Source organism: Mustela nivalis (genome assembly GCF_964662115.1).
Source record: "Mustela nivalis genome assembly, chromosome: X".
NCBI lineage: Eukaryota > Metazoa > Chordata > Mammalia > Carnivora > Mustelidae > Mustela > Mustela nivalis.
In genome coordinates, this window is record NC_139040.1 from 30,183,391 (window position 1) to 30,203,438 (window position 20,048).

The 20,048-nt window shown below is 45.0% G+C and overlaps 1 protein-coding gene across 1 annotated transcript in view; it reads right to left on the reverse strand.

The window, feature by feature from the left end:
- Window positions 1-20,048, reverse strand: part of IL13RA1 (interleukin 13 receptor subunit alpha 1) — a 55,532-nt gene that overhangs the window by 30,377 nt on the left and 5,107 nt on the right. The window contains exons 2-4 of the mRNA XM_082716326.1: window positions 18,772-18,911; window positions 11,287-11,425; window positions 8,903-9,023 (exon numbers count right to left, since the gene is read on the reverse strand). Coding sequence (XP_082572452.1) covers window positions 8,903-9,023; window positions 11,287-11,425; window positions 18,772-18,911 — 400 coding nt within the window. The remainder of the gene's footprint in view (window positions 1-8,902; window positions 9,024-11,286; window positions 11,426-18,771; window positions 18,912-20,048) is intronic.

The window sequence follows — 20,048 nt, forward strand, 5'->3', positions numbered from 1 at the left end:
ACCCCAACACTGGTACTTAATTTTTTAAAATATATATATTATTTATTTATTATATTTATTTATTTGAGAGAGAGAGACAGTGAGAGCATGAGCGAGGAGAAGGTCAGAGGGAGAAGCAGACTCCCCGTGGAGCTGGGAGCCCAATGCGGGAGTCGATCCTGGGACTCCACGATCATGACCTGAACTGAAGGCAGTCGCTTAACCAACTGAGCCACCCAGGCGCCCCAACACTGGTACTTTCAATAGCTATGAAAATTCCAGGAGCCCTGACTCCTTTTCATCTTCTGTATAAGAGATCTTAAGAGGCCAGCATGAGAAGTTTTAGGCTTCTTGAAAAGGCCTCATCTGCTGAATTCCATGGTTCTCCTCTGGCCCTTCTGCCTGCCTGCCTTGTTTTCGTGGCTTCTCTTCCTTTTCCCTTTTCAAGGGTTCACATTTGGTCCTCCGCCCTCTGCAGATTCCTCGCTGCTGCTTACTCCCTCATCCATTCTCCCCCAGTTTATCATGTCTGTCCCTCGACAAGAATTTCCACACTGGGGATTCCTTGGTGCTAGTCCCAGATTTCTAACGGCTTCATTTGAGTGCTCTACTCTGGCTTCAAAGTCAATGTCCTTATGCCCTCTCTTCCTAGCCAAACTGCCTATCTTCTGACCTTCCCCATTCCCATCAGTCCGAGCGCATTTTCTCTGGACTCCTTGATTACGTCCTTTGAAATTACCCTTTCCCCCTTCCTTTCCCTGTATTCTCTCGCTGCATTCTGTTATTTCCGTCCTTCACAACGCTTCTTGGATTCTCTCCCAAGACATTCCCGGAACCCTTACCAGGTGTGTGCCCTCACCACTTCAGCCTTCACATCCTCTCTGGAAGGACCTCGCTGACCTTCGTTATCAACCTATCTCTCCTCTAACCCCTGCCACATCAATGTTCCAGAACACAGTGGTTTTCTATGTGTCTTACTCCACCACGTGGCTTTAACTGCTTTCTATCCGCAGCACTGCTGGGATCTGCTTTCCCATCCCAAACCTCTACGCACCCTTCTCCCCAAGGAGCATCGGCACCCAGTGCACGGCAGGCCGACAGAAGGGGCTCATGATACTTCTCTGGCTAGGGTCTCAACGGCTTCTGTCTCATAGTAGCCAGCAGAAGCCAGAGTCAAGCCCTACCTCAGCCATAATGGGAGGTGTGCCAAGATTCTACAGAAAAGGAAGGCAACTTTAAACTTTAAACTAACAGGGATGAGTCGCAAACCCTTGACTTGTTACCTCCAGTCATCTGTCACTGTATAGAATGCAGACTCCTCAAGCCCTCTCCTGAGAACCCTACTCAGCGGGTTCTGCCAGGGCCTAGGTGCCAGCATTTTGACAGTGAATCTCTTCTGCACAGCGGGTACTCGCATAAACAGAGTCAGCTGATCTCTGCCCAGGGGGCAAGGACAGTCTCTTCAACAAATGGCGCCGGAACAACAGACAGGTGTCTAGATGCAAAACGATGAATCTAGACACAGTCCTGACTCCATTCACGAAGCCAAACTCACAATGGGTCACAAATCTTAATGGAAAGTACAAAACTATAAAACTCTTAGGATGTGACTTAGGGAAAGACCTAGATGAGCTGCAGCGTGGCGACAAGCTTTTTAGATACACCGAAGACTTGATCTAGAAAAGAAATAATGAGCTGGACTTTGTTCAAATTAAAAACTTTGGCGCCTGCAAAAATCAGTAGTAAGAGAATAAGAGAGCAGGCCACAGACTCAGAGGAAATATTTGCGAAAGACATGTCTGATAAAGGATTGCTACACAAAATACACGAAGAATCCTTAAAGCAGTAAGAAAACAGGCACCTCACCGAAGAAGATAGATAGATGGCAAAGAAGCGTCTGAAAAGATGTTCCACATATGTCTTCAGGAAAATGCAAATTAAAAACAACAAGATGCCACTGTACACCTACTAGAATGGCCAAAGTCCAGAGCACTGCCACCACCAAACCCAGGGAGGACAGGGAGCGAGCGACAGGAGTGCTCCTTTGCTGCTGGTGGGAATGCAAAATGCTACAGCCCCTTCGGGGCAGAGTCTGGTAGTTTCTCACAAGACTAAACATGCTCTTATCATACGACTGGTATTTACCTAAAGGAGTTGAAAACTCCTGTCCACGTGAAACATGGTGCACAACTGTTCACAGTGGCTTTATTCGTAAATGCCAAGATCGGAAGCAACTAAGACGTCCTTCAGTAGGCGGACACATGAACTGGGATGCCCCCAGACACAGGGATATTATTCAGCTTAAAAAAAAGAGGTCTCAAGCCAGGAAGAGACACAGAGGAAATGTAAACGCGTATTACAAAGTGAAAGAAGCCAATGCGCAAAGGCTGCCTCCGGAGGGCCGGACCACAGCGCCCTCTGGGAGAGGCAGCACCCTGGGACATCAGGAAGCATCAGCGGCGGCAGGGCTTGCAGAGGGAAAGGTGACCAGGCAGAGGACAGAGGAGCTTTAGGGCAATGAAAATACTCTGTATGAGGTTATAAGGACGGACACGTGTCATTATACGTTTGTCCAAACCCACAGGATAGGCGACACCAAGACGGAGCCTGAAGGTAAAAAAAGTAAGGACTGGCTAGGATGTATCAAGGCAGGCCCATTAGTTGTGACAAATATACCACCCTGGGGGCGGGGTGCGGATAATGGAGGAGGCCACAAACTGCAGGGATAGAGGGTATATGCGAAATCTCTGTACCTTCCCCTCTGTTTTGTTGTAAACCTAAAAACTTCTCTACAAAAATAAAGTCTTCAAAAGCAAACCCCTGGGGCGCCTGGGTAGCTCAGTGGGTTAAAGCCTCTGCCTTTGGCTCAGGTCATGACCCCAGGGTCCTAGGATTGAGCCCCGCATTAGAGCAGTGAGCCTGCTTGTCCCTCTGCCTGCTGTTCCCCGTGCTTGTGCTCTATCTCTCAAATAAATAAATAAAATCTTTTTAAAAATACAGAAAATGCTCTTGTCCCTTAAGAGATGGTACATCGAGTTTTTCGCCAAGTTGTAGGCCCCTGTGGTTCATGAATGAATACAGTCTTAGAAACTAAGTTAGTGCCATGGCTAGTTTTTAGATCAGACAGGCCTGGAATGTTCTCCACCCAAACCCAGAAACAGAAATTGAAGAAATTTATGACACTTTTGTTACATAACTTAAAAAAAATAACTAAGCAGAACATTAATTTTTTTCAACCAGTGAAAGGGACTTCTCTAATGTGCAATGTGTAAGATTCCTTTTTCACTTTGGTACCTTGGGTGTTTCATATACTTTCATGGATCCCAGATAAGAAATTAAAAAAAAAATTTTTTTTTGTTGTAATACGGACAAAATAACAAAAGAGGAAATATTGGGTTTTGAAAAGACAACTTTTGGGCACTTCTTGCAAAATATGAGGTAACAAACCTGAGCCAGAAGGCATTCAGGTGCTTCCTGTGAAGATTCAGACACTGAAATCCTCCACAGAATCACACTATAGACAAAAGGAGGAAATGGCCAGATCTAAAGACAATTTCCCCATCTCTAAAGATGATTAATGTGGTAAGAATTTCCCTAAAATTCATTGGCAGAGCTAGCCTGTAGCTCTGTTTTTTTTTAAAGATTTTATTTATTTATTTAAGAGAGAATGAGAGAGCGGGAGAGAGCGAGAGCGAGCATGAGAAGGGGGAGGGTGAGAGGGAGAAGCAGACTGCCTACCGAGCAGGGAGCCTGATGCAGGACTTGATCCCAGGACTCCAGGATCATGACCTGATCCGAAGGCAGTCGCTTAATCAACTGAGCCACCCAGGCGCCCTGTAGCTACTTTTTTTTTTTTTTAAGATTTTATTTATGCTGAGAGAGATCACAAGCTGGGGAGAGAGGCAAAGGGGGAGAGGGAAAAGCAGACTCCCAGGTGAGCAGAGATGGCTTCGGGGCTCCATCCCAGGACCCTGGGATCGTGACCGGAGCTGAAAGCAGAGGCTTAACAACTGAGCCACCCAGGTGCCCCTAGTCTGGAGCTATTAAGGTCAGGCTCCTTTCAATGTCATACTAGCCCTGTAGAACCACAAGTCATTGCCCTGGGACTTCAAAGTGACTCCAGTTTCTAAGTGGGACACAGTCTCTGGCAGTTCGTTTGACATGATTTAAACTGGTACCCAAACCTAAACCAGTTCCCAGTGCTTGATAATGAATGAGCCAAGCACCTGCCTTTCTTTTGTGTTTTGATTGGAAAGGATCTCTCTAGGGGAGTCAGGGGTAGAGGAGGTAAGGACAAGCTGCTAATTCTTCCAAGTGGGGGAAGAAGCCACCAATGTGTACCGGCGGCATCTGCAAGCTAGTGGGGATGAATTAAAAAAAAAAAAAAACCATAGCTCTCATGCACTGATTGCTTACTCTGTATGTGTTAGCAGCTGGCATAGCTCCAACCACTGTTCACCCAGTAACGGCCCTTACAACAACCTTAAGAGACAGCACTAATATCACTACGCCCATTTAACGAATAATCTGTTAACAGAAGAAGCTGCAGGGTGCTGAGGGCAGAAGACTATAGAATCTGTAACTAGCACCATCCGAGGAGATTTTCTGGGATTACAGACCGTTTGCTATCTGTGCTGTCCAAGGCAGGAGCCACTAGCCATGCGTGAAGGGGACTAGTAAGACCGTGCAATCGAAGTCTGCATTTGACTTAAGTTTAATTAATTTGAATTCATATGAGTCGCCACATGGGAGTCATGGCTTCCGTATTGGACAGCACAGGTCGTATATGCTACAGAAAGAGTCCACGCTGATGACTGATGCTGGGAACACGCAGGACAAGCAGTGGTGTCCCTGACACCCACCCCCTGGGGCACCAGTGAACCACTCTCTTGCGATGGCTTCGTGAGCCACCTCCCACGGCTGCCAGTCATACCCACACAGAGGCATCATCTGAGGGCTGACAGCCAGCCCGAGCCTCATCTGCTCTCAGCTTTGGCAAGAGGCTGCTTCGGCCCAGAGGAAGAGGGCTATTTCAACCCAGAGGAAAAAGAATTCTTGTTCCAATTGGTGGGTCCAATTCTTTAATAATTTACTCACCCAGAGGAGGCAGGTTTCGCAATTGGCACTAAGACTTGTTTTGTGCTAGTGTGTGCCTCAAGGCACCTCCCTATCTTTGGCACAGACGAACTCCAAGGACAGGGCCAGTGCTCACCTCCAGCACCACCCCGACTCCTGAACGGGCGGCCATGTACTGAGGGACGGTTTCCCTGCTTTTCCTTCCTTCCCCTGCTCTTTGTGCAGACACAGACTCTAAAGGTTTTTCCCTGTGATTTTACCAACAACAATCCAGGGAAAGCAAGAGGAGCTGACAGCATTATGCTCCCAACTTCTAAGACATCGTAAGAGCCTGTACTGACAACTCTCCCCGACCTCATCAGAGCCAGGCTACTCCTTTTAAGGCTTAGTTCTCTGGCCCCTTCACTAGCAATTCTTCAGGGGAGTCCAACTGACTCGGTCCTTCTCTCTTTCTACTCCTGGACCATAACGCTCCTGAGATGCTAACCCCTACTAAGTCCTCATGCTAATCCCTAATGTTCTCTAAGCTCTGGATCCTACAGCGCATTTCAACGTTACTTCTGGAGCCCCTGCCATGTGTCAGGCGCCAAGGGTAACAAGACACAGCCTCTGCTCTCAAGGGAGATGGCAGCCCGGGGAGGGCCACTACTGAGGGAACAGGAAGTGACGACATAACGTGCTGTGTACTATGACACAGGAACGTGCAAGGTACATGGGACATGATGGTCCAGCGTGCATCAAGATTTGAGAAATAAAGGCAGGCATTCTGGGAGGGAAGTGATGTCTGAGCTGAGATGCGGACAAAGCAGAGGCATGCAGGCGACAGGACGAGGCCTGCGCTGCGAGGGGACGTGGCATGCTGCCACCGTTCCACTGTAGCATCTGTAGGGCCTGTTTGAGGAACTGAAAGGCGCTGGGCGCGGGCTGGACGGTAGGATGACGGAGGGTGGAGGAACCTAGCAGGAGGAGGGGGGGGCTGGGGGGCCAGACGGGGAGGAAGGAGCCAGGTCAGAAAGGGCTTTTGTCCGTAGTGCTGAGGAGTTTGGACCTTATCCCAAAGCCACTGGGGAGCCACTGCAGGACTTTAATGAAAAGAGAAACAATTACCACAAGTGGACAAGTGAAACTATAAAACCTCAAATGAGAATTGTTTATCTTGGGGGAAAAAACAGCCCTGGAGATGGAACCACACACAGTCTCCGTGCTGGCAGGCCTCCCAGGCGGACTTGGTAGGGAGCGCCCCGTGAAGCAGGGGAGGAGAGTGGGTGCGAAGCCTGCAGGGCCCTGGCCAGTCGGTCCTGAGACTCTGGGATCCACAGAGTGCTTTGAGACACCCAAAATACGGCTCATCACATCATCGGGCAAAATGGACATTCCAGGAGCCAAGGCCATGTTTATCCTCTAGTTTCGGAAGTCCGGCACATGGCCCTCTGCACCCCACTCTCTCAGAGGTAGTCTGAAGGAAGGGCAGAAGGAGGGTCAAGGCCATGTGGACAGCGCACTGCCGATGCAAGCTCTCCCGCTTCCGCAGCCTGGTATCACATGCCCCTTCCTCAGCGTTCTTCCCAGCGCCTGCGCTCTGGGAACCCGTGTGTGCAGTCCACCCCCTTCATCCAAGCCTCCCAGCTGTGTCCTGCCACCACCACCACACCCCCAAGCTCCACCTAGCTTCTAAAGAGAGTTTGTGCCTCTGCTTGCCATCATACACTGTTATTTTTATACAGATAACTGTTGGGTGTGGTCTCTCCCCCTCTATGTTTGAAACTGTATGAGCAAAGAACCATGTCTCTTAGCTCTGCTGCCTATTCAGTGCTTTACCCACAATGTGTGCCAAATAAAATCTCACTGAATTGAACTGATTAACCTGGTCCTTCCTTCCTTGCTCTGTGGCTATTAACTCCAGGCTTGAAATGAAAGGAAATGCTTGAAGATTAATTTAGAAATTTAACAAAATTTGTGGATGTGCACACTGATTTCAGATATGTTATTATGTGGGGAGCTAACCTACTTTTTTTTAAATAGTTGTTTTCTTGTCAGTTCCTTAATTTTTTTTTATTAATGTAGAGTTGACATACAATGTTATATTCATTTCAGGTGCGATGATACCATTTTCCTTTATTAAAGGTAGATACCAATCGCTCATACATTGCTGGTGGGAATATAAAATGGCACAGTCACTCTAGAAAATTGTTTGGCAGTTTTCTATAACACAAAATATGCAATTACCATGTGGCCCAGCAATTGTACTCTCGGGCATTTCTTCCAGAGATATGAAAAGTTATGCTCACTTAAAACCTGCACATGAGTATTTACAGCAGATTTATTCATAGCTGCAAACAATTAGAAACAACCAGGATATCCCTCAATGAATAAATGTTTAAACAAACTGGCACATCCATACCATGGAATAAAAAAAAAAGAAGAAGAGATGAACTACTGATTCAACAACTTGGAGGGACTTCAAGGGTATTACATACAGTTTAAAAAAAAAGTCAGCCTCAAACAGTTATATGCTATGTCTACTCTAGTAACATTCTTGAAATGACAAAAATATAGAGATGGAGAACAGATTAGTAATTGCCAGAGGTTAGAGACTTGGGGGAGGGGAAGATGGAGGGGGGTGCCGAAGGGAGGAGGGTATGGGCATAAAATAGCAATTCAGGGGATCCTTGTGGTAAGGGAACTATCCTATATTTACACATGTGATACAATTACGTGGAACTACACACACACATACACATATCATACACACACATGAATGCATATGACACTGGTGAAATCTGAGTAAGGTGGGTGGACTGGAACCACAGCAACTTTCTGGTTTTGATATCGCCTTCTAGTTATAGGCCATGTTACCTCTGGAAGAACCTGCATGAAGGGTACTCTGGGATCTCCCAGTACATTTTTTGCAAAATCCTGTGGATCTACACTTTCACTTTTTTTAAAATATATTTTTAGAAGGTAGACACCAAAAGCAGATGCACGTTTCACTGAAGCAAACTGCCCATCTTCTTGGGTTTGTAAAAAGAAGATGTGGTATATATACACAATGGAATACCACTTGGCCATAAAAAAATGAGCTCTTGCCAATTGCAACACCATGGATGGACCTAGAGGGTATTGTGCTAAGTGAATTAAGGCAGAGAAAGACAAATACCACAGGATTTCACTTCTTTGTGGAATCTAAAAAGCAAACACACTCTTAAATACAGAGAACAAACTGGTGGTTGCCAGAGGGGAGGTGGGTGGAGGGCGGGTGAAACAGACAAAGGGAATTAAAAGGCACAAACTTCCAGGTATAAAATAAATAAGTCAGGGAGATGAAAAGCACAGCATAGGCAATATAGTCAGTAATATGGTAATAACGTGGTATGGTGACAGGTGACAACTGTACTGAGCCCCGAGTAATGGAAAGAATTGTTGAATCACTATGTCGCATACCTGAAACTAACATACATTGTATGTCAATTTATACCTCAATTAAAAATAATTATAAATAGGGGCATCTGGGTGGCTCAGTTTGGTTAAGCGTCTGACTCTTGGCTTCAGCTCAGGTCATGATCTCGGGGTGGTAAGATCCAGCCCAGAGTTGGGTTCCATGCTCAGCGGGGAGTCTGCTGGAGATTGTCTCTCTCTCTGCCGCCCCTCTCTGCCCCCGCCCCCATGTGTTTGTGCTCTCAATCTCAAAACGAGTAAAGAAAATCTTAAAAACAGAAACAAAACACAATAAAGCCCCCCAAACCAGGCTGTTCTTTTCTTGGTTTCGGTTTTTAAGTAGGTTGGATCGCAGCATGCCCCAAACCATCATGACCCGTCCCTCCCCCGCACATCTTCAGCACACACTCACCAGTAGTAGAGGGTATAGTTGGTGTCGGGACTTGCATTCCTCCCAGGGAGCCAAGTACACTTCATGCAGCTCAGGTTATGCCAGACACATTGTAGCTCAGTCACAGCGGACTCCGGATCACCTAGAAGACCCAGCCGAGGATTTAGGATGCTTCTTGCCCTGTCAGACCAACCCACCAAACCGTCTGGGGCACGAGGGATGGTGAGAATGCTTTTCTAGAAAGCCAAAGCCTGATCTCTCACTCCATTTTACCCAGAAGGCACCCAGGATGGGGGGCCTGGGTGGCTCAGTGGGTTAAGCCTCTGCCTTCAGCTCTGGTCATGATCTCAGGGTCCTGGGATCGAGCCCTGCATTGGGCTCTCTGCTCAGCGGGGAGCCTGCTTCTCCCTCTCTCTACCTGCCTCTCTGCCTACTTGTGATCTCTCTCTCTATCAGATAAATAAATAAAGGGGTGCCTGGGTGGCTCAGTGGGTTAAGCCTCTGCCTTCAGCTCAGGTCATGATCCCAGGGTCTGGAGACTGAGCCCTATATCTGGCTCTCTGCTCAGCAGGGATCCTGCTTCCTCCTCCTCTCTCTCTCTCTCTCTCTCTCTCTCTCTGCCTGCCTCTCTGCCTACTTGGGATCTCTGTCAAATAAATAAATAAATATCTTTTAAAATAAATAAATAAGTAAAAATCTTAAAAAAAAAAAAAAGCACCCAGGATGGAGAAAACCCAAACCTAACTTGTTATAATTTTCTTTCTCATCTCCAGATCCCAAGAAAATATCTTTTCTATCATTGAGGGACCCTAACTTTGTATTCCTAACTGGAAAGAGCGTTTCAAGGTCAAATCTCATTTCCATGGCAGGAAATGAGTACGGCATTCCTAAATGAATGTGGAAACACAAGCAACCCATATCTCTACTTGTCTTTAAAGAAAACAAGTCTACCCCTGGGGACAAAAATATATGTTTATAAAAAATAAAAAAGTAAAAAAAAAAAAAAGAAAGAAAAAGAGAACAAGTCTACTGAGTTAGAATTTACCTTCCTGTCTTTTGACCGATACTAACACAGCTTGTTTTAAAGACAAAACATTCCTCCTGAAGCAATCTGAGGGGAAGTGAGCATTAATATAACTCCTGGTAGCCGCTGACTGTGTGGTAGGCCTTTGGGAGCTGTATAATCGTTATCATCTGAAGTCTCTACTGTTATAATGCCTTCTGAGTTAAGGCATCATGTTGGGATTCAGGAAGGGGTATTGTCCAGAGACATCCTCAACCATTTTACTGTTGTACTACAAGTTAGGCTTTTCAGATTATTTATTAAATTTCTAAAGAAATGAGAGTAGGGGAGGTAAGTTCTTTTAAACCAGGCTCCCAGCCTCATGGCAACACTGAATTCTATAATTTTACAAACAAGACTTCATATACTTTTGATCTGTGCAACGCAGGTAGGGGGAAGGGCCTGGAGAACAGGCCACATAGTGCTGAGGTTTGGAATTGGGAGATGGGACCCCTCCAAACACGGAGTGAACTGGAATTCATAGATGAGATGTACCCAGCATTTACTCTTTGCCGGGTGCTATTCTAAGCACCTCACACATACTGACTTCCGTATTCCTTTCAACAGTCCCGGGAGGCAGGAACTATCATCAACCCCATTTTATAGATGAGGAAAGTGAAGTGGGTAAGGGCTAAGTCATCTGCTAAAGGTCACGCAGCTGTTCACTGGCAGAGCTGAGACTCTTGGACATCTGGGCTCCAGGAGTCCTGCCCTTCACCAGGATAAGCTCTTCCCGGCAAGCAGCCCAAGTGCTAGAAGGAACTAGGTGTCAGGCGGGAAGGAGGGGGGCAATGAAATGACTAACCTGACCATGTGAAAGCTTTCCCTAGGGCTTGTCCTGAACTGGAGCTAGGCCAGCAAGCCCATTTTCCTTTTATAACATCTTTCCCCAACTATATCTTGCATATCAAGCTAATCTTTCTATCAAATGAGGAAGATAATACTTTGGGTTTCTTTAAGGCACTGGACCTGTAATCTGAAAGCCTAGAGCAACCTACTTGGTTCCCTTCTTCCTCATGAAATGGATCAGGGTGATAATCCATGCCTTGTTCACTTCACAAGATAAGCTTCTGAGGCTCAACTTAGGGGAGGGTGTATATGTGTGTATATTACATGCCAAATTATTACATGCTATAGAACTCTGAGGCACAGTTATTCAAGCCCTGAGCACCTCGAAGGCAGGGACGTCCTTGTATTTATCACCTAATATACACGTGCCTAGAACTAATCAGACCCAGCAAATATTTGAAAACTGAATGAATTAACAAACACTGAACATAAACACATGGATAATTTGCCTTTATCCCCCAAAGTACCAACAAACAGTGCTTTTGGTTGTTACCTTCCGGGGGCGGGGTGCACTTCTCCACCAAAATGCTAGGATTGTCACTTTCACTGGTGCTGCACTGGGACCCCACTTGCAGACAAATCCTCTCGTTCAGGGGTACTTCTTTGGAACGATGGGTTTCAGGAGCAATTTTCTAAGGTTAGGAAATTGTAAAAAGGCATTGCTCTAGCAAACATACAGCAATACAGGTAGGTAATAAAACATCAGCATGTTCAAATGTGTTTTAAAAAAGAAAAAAATGAAGGTTATCAGATGGCAATGGTCAGTGACTATCAACCCACAGTGATTTTGCTCTCTCCACTCCCCCCATCCTGGGGAACATGCTGGGCTGTCACAACTTAGGAAGGCACTGCCATTGGCCTATAGTACATAGAGGCCAAGGATGCTGCTGAACCTGGCTTGGTGCCCAGGACAGCTTTGCCTCCCCCCACAGCAAAGAATCATCTTGCACCAAATGTCAGTGGTACCACCATTGAGAAACCCCAGGAGAGAGAAAAGACAAATTCCCACATTTTAAATGTATAAACCTCATGACATTTGCCTATAAACCTACCATGCTCATACATCAACTGTCTAAAATGTTAAAGGTAACACAATAAGATTATCAAAACTCAATTCCTAGGGGTGCCTGGGTGGCACAGTCAGTTAAGTGTCCAGCTCTTGGTTTCGGCTCAGGTTGTGATCTTAGGGTCTTGAGATCGAGCCTGGAATTGGGCTCTGCGTTCAGCACAGAGCCTGCTTGGGTTTCTCTCTCCCTCTCTCTTTGCCCATCCTCCCTACGCTCCCTCTCTCTAAAAATGAATAAATAAATATTTTTTAAAAAATTCACTTCCCCTAACTAGATGCAGTATATTATCAAGATCAAGATACAAACTCTTTAAGAATCCAGTAATCCTGGGGTGTCTGGGTGGCCCAGTGGGTTAAAGCCTCTGCCTTCGGCTCAGGTCATGATCCCGGGGTCCTGGAATCAAGCCCCACATCAGGCTCTCTGCTCAGCAGGGAGCCTGCTTCCCTTCCTCTCTCTCTGCCTGCCTCTCTGTCTACTTATGATCTCTGTCTGTCAAATAAATAAGTAAAATCTTTAAAAAAAAAAAAAAGAAAGAAAGAAAGAAAGAAAAAGAAATGAGAAGGGTTAGAAAAATTAAAAAAAAAAAAAAAAAAGAAACCAGTAATCCTGGTCACCTGTGACGACAGAAAGGAAAGGAGGGCCTGAGGGACTAAAGAGAGAGTTTTCATTAAACATCTTTCTGTACTGTTTGACCCTTCTGACTCTCTTGCACAAGCATAGAGATTTCAAGAGATGCTACACACACTGAGCACACCACACCCTTACTCTGTAAACTAGATGCGCTTGTGGAGCTACAGAAAGCGGACTTTTAGAGAGCATACAGATGTAAGTCACAAATCTGGGCATTACAATTCAGAATAATGAGATTAGAGGGCTGTTAAGGAAATTAACATCTCCCAATCTGAAAAGAGTTGGAATAATTAAGAATGAAGCTGCTTTTAATCAGAGCTCCAAGGAGCTTCCTGTTTTGCAATGGTTTCTGACTCAAGTTGGAGACAGCATTTCCTTTTAGATACGTGCTGATGGCCTTAAAGTGGAAAATTTGTCAAATTTACTTCTATCTGCCCCAAGGAGCTACTCAGCCATTTCCCTCGCCTGCGGCCAGCCAGCATGAGGGCCACTGTGACATACCCCCAAACCCAAGAAGTAAGGGTGCCCTCAGACAGACAGCAGCTAGCAGACCAACAACTAATCAATCATAACAAAGATACACACAAAAATCAAGTTAGAGAAACTGAATAGCTCGTAGGCCCAAGCAAGACCGCACTCTGAAATGGGAGCCAGCTGGTCAGCCCTGAAGAAAAGACAAAGAAGGGTATGTATGTAAGCAAACTTCTGGCAGGGAGAAAAGAGGAGGATTTGGCCCCATGGACACTGAATACTTCTGTCCCGGCAAAGCTATGCCTACCTTCAGTGAGACCTCTAGCTACTCTTAGCCAAGTACATTTTCACAACTAATTTCTGATTCCTTCACAGGAAACCTACTTATCGTCTGGTTTTCTACATAGTTGCTGCCTACAGGGAAGGAACACACCAGTTATGCCAACAGAAAGCTTTCTAGAATGTTTTTTCACCATGATCGTTCTTGTGCCAGATTAAGGAATTGGCCCTTGAGAGATGAATGTGTGCTGGGGAAATGGGGGTTCTCAGCCTGTGAAAGCGAAGGCCAGCCCCAGGATCACGGTAACGGTGGCATGAAAGTTCCAAGTGCAAATTTCACCAAGATCACAATTTTACCAAGCCCGAGTCCTATATACCTCAAAAGGAGCCACCCTGACTCAAGGATCCTCGATAATTCCTGTTTGGAAGATAATTCCTGTCTGTCTTTTGAATAAACCAGGTGGAACATGTATGGTTAAATGCCATAAATCAGAATCATCATGGGAAAAACCCCAGTTCTCTTAGTATATTAGATATTGTTCCAGTGAGAAGGCTGAGGAATTTTATTAAGCAAAGATTTTTATTATAATTGAATTTTTTAAGTTAAAAAAATACTTATGTACTTAATCTGAACCTTGTCCTTGAGGGCATATAAATAACAACTCAGGAAAGAGTTCATAGGGAGAAAAACAAAGTAATTTTTAAAAATCTCTTTCAGGGGCGCCTGGGTGGCTGAGTTGGTTAAGCCTCTGCCTTCGGCTCAGATCATGATCTCAGAGTCCTGGGATGGAGCCCCGCATTGGGCTCCCTGCTCAGCGGGGAGCCTGCTTCTCCCTCTCCCTTTGCCACTCCCCCTGCTTGTGCTCTCTCTCTCTCTCAAATAAATAAAAATCTTTAAAAAAAACAAAAAACTCTTTCAAAGTTTAAGGTAAACAATATTAAGTTGGCATGAAAAAAGTAGAAACCCCAGTTGTCAATGATCACCAAGGGTAGCACATCTCTATCAGACAAGAAACTAAATCCCTCCCCTCGGATCCCAACGAAGTTGCATGGACAGCTCCCACGTGACTTTCGTAGGTGGTGACTCACTCCCCTGGTAGCTGCTGTAGGATGACATTCCGCTCCACCCCTTGGGGAATCTGGGCTTATTTGAAAATTTATCAAAAACCAATGCCAGCGTCCTGAACTGGACCCTCCCCTCAGGAACAATGTGCATTTGGCTGGATCACACCTTTCCCAATTCCAGATTCCTTTCTCAGTAGAAAAAGAGCGTGGGCCTCCGCTTCTGCCCCTCTGGATGTCTGGATGGAACAACAGCTTTGTAATTTATTCACCTAGTGAGACTTGCTATCTCTGGGTGATGAAAGAGATCTAATCTGACGCCAAAGCACATAAATCAACATTCTTTTAACAACACCAAGCCGAGAAAACAAAAACAAAAACAAAACTTGATGCCAGATCCTCCTTCTACTTGCCAGATTGGGAAACTAGTAGATACTGCTAAAACAATGGTGGAGGGCAGCCACTTAAAACTGAGCCTGTATTCTCAGAAAAATCATCTGTGAATCCCCAGCTCCTATGTTAATGATCCTTCAGTCTAAAGACTGAAAACAACCTCAAGGGTTTATCTCACTTAGCAACTTACGATCTTTAGACAGTCACCAAAGCCCCCCAACATGTACAAACTATGCCAAAGCTGCTCCTTCAACATGCTTCAAAGGGCATATGCACCCCAGTTTTGTCTGATGATGCTAATGCTTTGTCTGAAGGATGGAGAGGGGAGAGGGAGATCACTCCTGCCGTTCACTGTCAGCCTCAGGGTTATAAACTTCAAAAGGCTGGCCAGGAAATCTCCCATCCCCGCTTACAAGGGATAATCCATGTTCACCAGGAGGGCAGCAGCGATGGCCATTACCACAGCCATCAACACCGTCACATGGCTGGAATATAAAGGAGCAGGCCTTAGGCAGAGGTCACCCTTTGTGGTCTCCATCTGGTCTCTTCAGCGGCAAAACAGAAGGTAATATTAGGTTGAACCATATGACCTAAAGAAGCAACAATTTCATGTGATTAGGTCATATGGTTCAACCTAACAATAATAATAATTTTAAAAGCTGACAGTGACTGAATGTTGATGTGGTGTCAGGTGCATTACGAACACCATCTCCTTGAACACATGCACCACTCACACAACGTAGGTCCTACCCCAGCATTTCACAAACAAGGAAATGAAGGCTCAGAGAGTTAAGTGACTTGCTCAAGGTCACACACCTCCGAAAGGGGAAGAGACAAGTGTTCAAACCCAATGCTGTCTAATTCCATTGCCTCCTAAAGTCACTTTCAACTCTAAATGTCTGTGTCTACACTGCAGAATGAGCCCCATTTCTAGGCTAGACCACCACCATGTCTCCCCGATCGATCCTCAGGTATGTACAGCTGGCTAGTGAATATGGACCTGTTAGGAAACAAAGGTGACCTCTCCTCAGTTTCAACGAGATACTTAGGCGAAGCACTTAAAGGTCTTTCCTGGAATTTCTCAAGGCTGAACTAGGAAAGTTGCCACCAAGAATCCAAATGCCTACAGCCCCTCCCTCTTTAGGAATAAGAGGAAGCCAACAGTTTAAAAAGGGGAACTCAACTCCTGAAAGTATTACAGTCTTCTGCACTGAGAGCATCTCTTTTTTCTTGTTTGTTTGCTTTCATTTTTTTTAAAAGATCTTATTTACTTCTTTGACAGAGAGAGGGAGAGAGATCACAAGTAGGCAGAGAGGGGGAAAGCAGGCTCCCTGCGGAGCAGACAGCCCAACTCGGGACTCGATCCCAGGACCCTGAGATCATGACCTGAGCCAAAAGCAGAGGCTTTAACCCACTGAGCCACCCAGGCGCCCATTTGCTTTTTTTTAATTGAAGTATAGTTGACCAATAACGTGATAGTCATTTCCAGTGTACAACATAGTGATTCCACATTTACATACCTTATTCAGTGATCCCCACAGTAAGTCTAGTTACCATCTGTCACCACACAGTTATTACGAAATTATTGGCTATATTCCCTATGCTGCACTTTTCATCTCCATGACTTAAAATTTATTTTAAAACTGAAAGTCTGTATGACTTAATTCCCTTCACGTACTTCACCCATTCCCCCCCAATCCCCAGCAACCATCAGTTTGTTCTCCATATCTATGAATCTGTTTCTGTTTGATTTTGTTTGTTTATTTTTTTGACTCCACAAGAGTGCAATCATATGGTATTTGTCTCTGGTTCCATCCACGGTGTCACAAGTGGCTACATTTCATTCTTTTTTAAGGCTGAGTAATTATATATATATATATGTATATATATATATATATACCACAACTTCTTTATCCATTCATCTATCACTGGACACTTAGATCATTGCTTCTAACCCTTAGCTATTACAAATCGGCCATTGTAAATGATGCTGCAATAAATATAGGGCTTCATGTATCTTTTTGAATGAGTGTTTTCATTTTCTTCAGGTATATACCCAGAAGTGGAATTGCTAGATCATAAGGCAGTTCTATTTTTAATTTTTTAAGGAACCTCCATTATTGTTTTCCATAGTGGCTATACCAATTTACATTCCCAACAATAGTGCAAGAGGGTTCCCTTGTCTCCACATCCTTGCCAACACTTAAGATTTTGTTATTAAATAATCTCTACAGCCAATGTGGGGCTCAAACTTACAACCCCGAGATCAAGACTTGCATACTCCACTGACTGAGCCAGCCAGATGCCCTGATATTTCTCGTCTTTTTTTTTTTAAGATTTTATTTATTTATTTATTTGAGAGAGAGAGATCACAAATAGGCAGAGAGACAGACAGAGAGAGAGAGATGAGGAGAAGCAGGCTCCCCGCCGAGCAGAGAGCCCCATGCGGGACTCGATCCCATGGCCCTGGGATCATGACCTGAGCCGAAGGCAGAGGCTCAACCCACTGAGCCACCCAGGCGCCCCTCTCGTCTTTTTAATACTAGCCATCCTGACCTAGTAGATACTACTAGGTGATTTGTCTAATTGTGGTTTTGATTTGTATTTCCCCAACGGTGAGAGATATTAAGCATCTTTTCACATGTCTGTTGGCCATCTGTACGCCTTCTCTGGAAAAAAGTCTATTTGGGTTTAGAGAACCTCCTTTAAAATGCAAATACTTCTGGGGCACCTGGGTGGCTCGGTTGGTTAAACGGCTGACTCTTGATTTTGGCTCAGGTCATGATCTTAGGGTCCTGGGATTGAGGCCCCTGTTTGTCCATGCTCACTGGGGAGTCTGCTTGAGGATTCTCTCTCCCTGTGAGCATCCCCACTGCACTCTCTCTATAAAATAAATAAATAAATCTTTACAAAAATAAATAAAATGCAAATACTTCTGAGTAGCCTCAGTTCTTCATCAGTGAACACCTGAGCTATAATGAGCACTTCAGCAGGAAAGGGGCACGAATGGCAGATTAGCAAGTTTCCCTCCAAAGGAAGAACTTTTTCCATCCTCAATTTATTAAGCTTTCACATATGTTATTTGTCATGTCCCAGGAAGCCAGGGAAGTGAGTACAGCCATACTTTACACAGCAGGAAACTGAGGCTCAGAGAGGTTAGGTAATTTGCCCAGGCCAAACAGACAGCTGAGTGGTCCACCAACTAGAACCCGGTTCTGACTCTCCGTGCCACCGAGGTGCACGAACCTGATTCACAGAGCCAAAGCCCTGTCACTAATATCAACTTCTCATTCAGCCTCCTCATGATTCTGGACAAATTCAACCCCAAATGTCCCTGACCTCCCCCCTCACTGAAAGAAGGCATAAAGATATAAAACAGTTTTGGACAGATGATCTGATGCTTTGAAGAAACTGTCGAAGAGAAGGGGATGCAAGCTGATTAGGCCTGAGCAAAAATTCCGTTGAATAAGACTATCATCAAGAATCTACCAAAAAAAAAAAAAAAAGAATCTGAAATGATCCAATCCTGTTAACAAAAATTCACTTGCGCCAGCTGTCCACACCTAAGTGGGAAGGCTGAACGGAAGTTCCCCTCATTTTTCGTCGGGCATCGGGAAACCTAGTCAGCCCTATCTGCCCCGGACGTCTTACTTTCTCACTTGCCATGTGGCCATTCACTCCGTGTTCGCGTGGTTCTTGCATATCTGTGTGCACGTCGTTAGCAAGACAGTGAACACATGGTCTGCATACAAGGCGACAGGCAGGAACACGGGAACACATTTTCACATAATTGTTTGTTGAGTGCCTAGTGGATAAAAGATATCTGGCATTTCCTAACAAAGTAATCTCATTGCATTTGATTATCAGATAATGAGCAAATATTTTCAAATGTTCAAATGCTCAGCTTTTTTTTTTTTTAACAACAATCTTTTCATAGTCATTTTCCCAGGTAAAATTGGGACACGACCCAAAACAAAATTCCCACTTTGAAGTAAGATTAGAATTCCGTTTATTCTTGGCTCCAGTTCATAGTGTTCACTTTACCTCATCAGTACAATACGTTCTAGAACACTCACCTTATCCTGCTTGTTGTCAAAGTGACTAAAATACCGTAAGGTGCAATTTGGGCTGGCTCCTTCAGGAGGATCCCATGTCCATATGACCGTGCAGAGGTTTTCAACAGAAACACTCAAATTCGTCACAGGTGACTGGATTTCTGCTCAAATCAAGCACAAGAAATAAATTTATCAACATCAGCCAGCGTTTTCAGTAGGCCATGAAAGCCATTCCTCCCAGTCCTGGATGCCAAGAAGAATAAAACTAACAACAGCCTAGAATTTATTGAGCCAGGCACCGTTCTAAGTAGTCTCCCCACTAATCCACTGGCTCGTCACAACCGTCACAACTCGTCACAACTATCAGCTCATCTTAAAGATGACGTGACCGAGGACAAGAACACTCGCAGCTCCGCAGGCGAGTTCAAGCAGCACATCTTTCATCATGCTTGCTAACATGACCTGGCTAACTGTTGTTATAACTTTTCCGAAGAAGTACTGAGGAAGATTGAATAGTTCTTGTTGCTCCCCTGAGGTCTGACACTACACAGCTGGGACTGTAGCTTTGACTAATCTGAAGAGGGAAGAGAGAGGAGGAGAAACTGAACCAGTGTCTTAAAAATGTGTTTCATTTGGAGAAAACCCACCACTGCCTCTACCAAAATATTTAGTGACCCTATTATTTTGGACCAGCTCTATCATCAGTGAAAGGAGTTTTAATGCTTGCCAAAAACAGGGAAAGGCACAGAGCAGGGGTTGGTGGAATGAAACATCATTTCAAACTTTGTCGACAGCCCCAGTGACCATAAATACCAGAATCGTCCCCCAGAAACGGGATGAGGACCATACAGGGGCTCTCTATCCTATCTTGGCAAATTCTCTGTAAATTAAAAATTATTCCGGGGCGCCTGGGTGGCTCAGTGGGTTAAGCCGCTGCCTTCGGCTCAGGTCATGATCTCAGGGTCCTGGGATCGAGTCCCGCATCGGGCTCTCTGCTCGGCGGGGAGCCTGCTTCCCTCTCTCTCTCTCCCTCTACCTGCCTCTCCATCTACTTGTGATTTCTCTCTGTCAAATAAATAAATAAAACCTTAAAAAAATATATTAAAAAAAAATTATTCCAAAATGAAGTTTATTAAATGAGTTAAAAAAGAAAAACCAATCCCTCCAAATAGTCCAACATTGCAAATGTAATCATTAGGAATTACTTATGGGCCACAGTTGTCTTAATTTGTCAACCCACAGAGTTGTATCTTATACTCTGTGCCACTACTCTGGAGGGCACTGGGCCTCTCACATAA